The sequence below is a fragment of the Nelusetta ayraudi genome, unplaced genomic scaffold, assembly GCF_046127955.1.
Source record: "Nelusetta ayraudi isolate G7.1 ecotype Tasmania unplaced genomic scaffold, CSIRO-AGI_Nayr_v1 ptg000060l, whole genome shotgun sequence".
NCBI classification, from domain to species: Eukaryota; Metazoa; Chordata; class Actinopteri; order Tetraodontiformes; family Monacanthidae; genus Nelusetta; species Nelusetta ayraudi.
Genome location: NW_027466110.1, coordinates 579,536 through 583,490, shown reverse-complemented (window position 1 = coordinate 583,490; position 3,955 = coordinate 579,536). Strand labels below are relative to the sequence as shown.

The 3,955-nt window shown below is 53.4% G+C and overlaps 1 protein-coding gene across 1 annotated transcript; it reads right to left on the bottom strand.

Moving 5' to 3' along the window:
* Positions 1 to 376: 376 nt before the first annotated feature.
* On the bottom strand, positions 377 to 3,561 carry LOC142897619 (gap junction alpha-8 protein-like). The gene has a single exon (XM_076040076.1). It carries the CDS (start codon positions 3,057 to 3,059, stop codon positions 1,758 to 1,760), a length of 1,302 nt encoding a protein of 433 aa, XP_075896191.1. The 5' UTR covers positions 3,060 to 3,561; the 3' UTR covers positions 377 to 1,757.
* Positions 3,562 to 3,955: the final 394 nt, after the last annotated feature.

Genomic DNA, 3,955 nt, shown 5'->3' with positions numbered 1-3,955 from the left:
GTGACGAGCCAGAGAAGGTGAGAGGAGTCACAGTCTAATAACTGTCTTGCTTTAGGGTCTTTGCTTTACTTTGAGGGGATTAGATCGATGCCATGGTGACAAATATAAGTGGTGTGAGTCCTGGAGACGGGGGAATAACCCAGAAATAGCCATTCTACATTATGTACAATATCCAACGTGAGACGGGGCCTTTTTATATATATACAGCAGGTGTTGCCCCCCCCACCCAGTCGTTTGTCTTTCCTCTGAATTTAAAAACGTGTGTAATGACTTTGCTGCGTTTTTTTTCGGTGGGGTGAGATCAAGTTGAATTTTTTTTTTTCATCCTCCCTCCCTCCCCCTCTCTCCCCCCCCCCCCCCCCCCCATCACCCAACACCCGGGTCAAGGATGCTTGTTTTCATTGATGGCCGCGGTTTCTTTTATTGTCTCGCCTCCAACAATGCATTGTGCTGATGGGGCGTGATCTTTATCGCCCGGACGCCTGTTTGTACAGCACGAAAAGGGAGGATTTGGCCTGAGGTCGCTACCATAGTTCATTCTCCGACGGGGCTCTGGCTTGCAACGGCTGACAAACACAAGCACGCACGCGGTTCCTGCGCAAAAAAAAAAAAAAACGGGCTACACAACGGAAATCTAAAAATGCAGAGAATCACATTGAAAAAAGACATCCAACATGTGGTCTTTTTTATATATATATTTTTTTTGCCGTCGTCATTTGTTTGTTTCCTTTACTAACTCAGCTTTGGCTTTGCTACATGGTATATAAACACACACACACAAAAAAAAAAAACGGGGGAGAGAAATGCTCGGAAAGTGATGCACGTCTCTCGCCGCTTGAAAGAATCCTGTGTAAAATCAATGCGTAGATGAGGTGTGGTGAGAGTGAAAGGCCTTGCACGGGGCGTGAACCTCCGTTTGTGCAAAAAGAAGAAGAGAAGAGGAAAGAAAATGGGATACGCTATTTTTCAAGTCAAATTGTTGAGTTTTCTCCCTCCCGTTGACAAGCTTTTTTTTGGATACATGTACATGCATCAGCACTTGCCTGGTGAGTGAGTATGTGTGTGTGTGTGTGTGTGTGTGTGTGTGTGTGTGTGTGTGTGTGTGTGTTTTGCAGGGCCCCATCAGACGTGCCGCGTGCATGAGCGAGCGGGCCGAACCCGGGGGCTGCGTGTTGTTATCATGCCCCCCCCCCCTCCCCCCTCCCCCCACCCAGCCCTCTCTGCTCAAGGCCTGCTTTAAAACGTTTAGAAAAAGAAAAAGAAAAGACAAAATAAAAAAAAAATCCTCCAAATCCTTCAACTGTGTGTGATCCAAACTGCGTCAATAGAAAAAGAGGTTTGGTAAAACTGAACGTGGATTTTCATCAAGTAAAAACATCCCTCCCGCCCCCTCTTGCGAACGTGCGTCCTTTCACATTTTGCTTGCTAAAACGTAACACTCTTAGTAAAAAAAAGAAAAGAAAAAAGAAACCTATGCTTCCTCTCTTTAACGTCTACTTGTTCTTTAAAATGGATTTTTTTTTTTTTAAATAAAAACTCACAGATTCTTTGTCGCTTCGTCGAACTATTTAAAAGGCTCCCGTCTATGTGTCTTGCTTGGTTTTCTTTTGTTTTTTTTTCGTTTTCCGACCTGCCTCATTTTAGAAAGTGTGCGTGTCGCCTCAGCGTCGATGAGTGTGTGCGTATGTGTGCGTGCGTGTGCTCTCTCTTGGTGTGTTTCTCTGCGTGCAGGTGATCCGCTCCCTCCTCTCACAGGTTCATACGGTGAGATCGTCTGACCTGGCCCTGCTGCTGGCTTTGCTCAGTCGGCTCAGCGGTCTGGTGTCTTCTATCGTCTCCGCCGCCTCCGTCCCGGCCTCGGCCGGAGCGCCGCCCTCCGCGCTCACCGCCTCCTCCTCCTCCTCCGCCACCGCCGCCTCCTCCGGCGGCGCCGTGGGCAGCACCACCGGAGGGGCCGGCGCCGGCGCCGCCACCACCACCGCCACCTCCTCCTCATCCTCGTGTAACGTCACCCCGGCCGTCTCGGTGGTCTGGGCGTAGGAGGGCAGGGTCTCGTCGTACACCTTGGAGATGTCCCCCAGGGGGAGCACGTCTTCCGACTTCTCCTCCAGCCCGTGGAACGGAGGGGCCCCTCGGCCGGCCTCCATGCCCACCTCGGCCAGCGGGTAGAGGTGGGCGACGGGTGGGGCCTTCTCCTCCTCCAGCAGCTTGTAGCCTTTGGACCTGGGCAGCGAGGGCACGGCCAGCGAGGGGAGGCTCTTCCCGGCCGGCGGCGGCGGCGGCAGGGCGGCCGAGCCCTCGCCCTGGGCCGGCGCCGGGGCCGGCTTGCGGAAGACGAAGCGGATCTTCTTCAGGCCCAGGTGGCTGATCTCCACAAAGTTGAGGAAGAGCGAGACGCAGGCCACGGCCAGCATGAAGATGATGAAGACAGTCTTCTCGGTGGGCCGGGACACGAAGCAGTCCACCGTGTTGGGGCAGGGCCAGCGGCTGCACTTGTACAGCGGCAGGATGCGGAAGCCGTAGAGGAAGTACTGGCCCACCACGAAGCCCACCTCGAAGAGCGTCTTGAAGATGATGTGGCAGATGTAGGTCCGCAGCAGCGTGCCCTCCAGCCGGAACTTCTTGCTACCCTTGGTGCTGGTCTCCTTGGTGGTGCGCACGCTGCCCTGGTCGGGGGCCAGCGGCAGGCGCTCCTCGCTCAGCTCCTGCTGCCGGCTGAGCTCGGCCTCCTCGCGCTCCTTGCGCTTCTCCTCCATGTGGACGTGGTGCACGGCGTGGCCCACGTACACCAGCGACGGCGTGGACACGAAGATGATCTGCAGCACCCAGAGGCGGATGTGCGAGATGGGGAAGGCCTCGTCGTAGCACACGTTCTCGCAACCGGGCTGCTGCGTGTTGCAGACATAGTCGGACTGCTCGTCGCCCCACACGAACTCGGCCGCCGTGCCCAGGATGAGGATGCGGAAGATGAAGAGCACCGTGAGCCACACCCGGCCGATCACCGTCGAGTGCTCGTTGACTTCCTCTAAAATGTTACCCAGAAAGCTCCAGTCACCCATGATCGGTCCGTAGCACTGCGAAAATGAAGGGTGGGGTAGGTCGGGAACGCGGAGGGCGCCACGGGGCGGACGGGGCGGACGGGGAGGGCGGGGTAGGCGGAACAGACAAGGGGAGGGAAAATAGATTGACAAAAGTAAGATATGAAGAAGAGGAGGTAAAAAAAAAATATATCAAAGCCAAAGTTGGTTTTAAAGTTGATCACAAAACCAAAGGAATTCTATCACGTTGGAACAAAGTGATCAAATCAGGAGATCAGGAGAGCAGAGCAGGTGCAGAGTCGGGAGTTCGATGCTGAAGTTCGGAACAAGTTCGCTAAAACCAATCATTACGTCTGATGACCAATTAATTTGGCAATAAAGTTTTTTTGAAACCCTAATCGTTTCAGCGCAAACCATAATAATTAACTGAGCCGAACATCAGCAAACGCCTGAAATCCCGGGAAAAAGAAAAAATGAAAAAAAAAAGCTAAACTCTCGCAACTCTGCAGCCCAACTCCTGACTAAAAACCCACTCATGAGTTATCGATAAATCACAAACGGGCCCCTGTTCTACGACCACATCATATTAATTAGACGGAATCAAATGGGCAACTTGCCACAGCTGCGGCTCCGGCGAAGTTGAGTCCTGTCCCGTTCTCTTGGCACCCGGCAGGCAAGAGTGAACTTTTTTCTGCCCTCTATCCCACCTAAAGCCCCGTCCTTGTCGCCCCACTGAGCAGATGTGAATGAATCGGCTCTGATGGTTGGTTTTAAGTTTGCTGCAATATTTAAGCTTGGAGCCAGACGGCCTTTATTTGCTGGGCGACGTGTGGTGACGCAGGAGACAATAGGATCAACAGAGCCAGAGAGGGGGATGTATGGGAGCAGGCCTCAGGCTCCCACAGCGCCACGGACCC

Bases quoted from the DNA above. Each gene is read 5' to 3' on its own strand.
- LOC142897619 (XM_076040076.1), bottom strand. From the start codon at position 3,059: ATGGGTGACTGGAGCTTTCTGGGTAACATTTTAGAGGAAGTCAACGAG.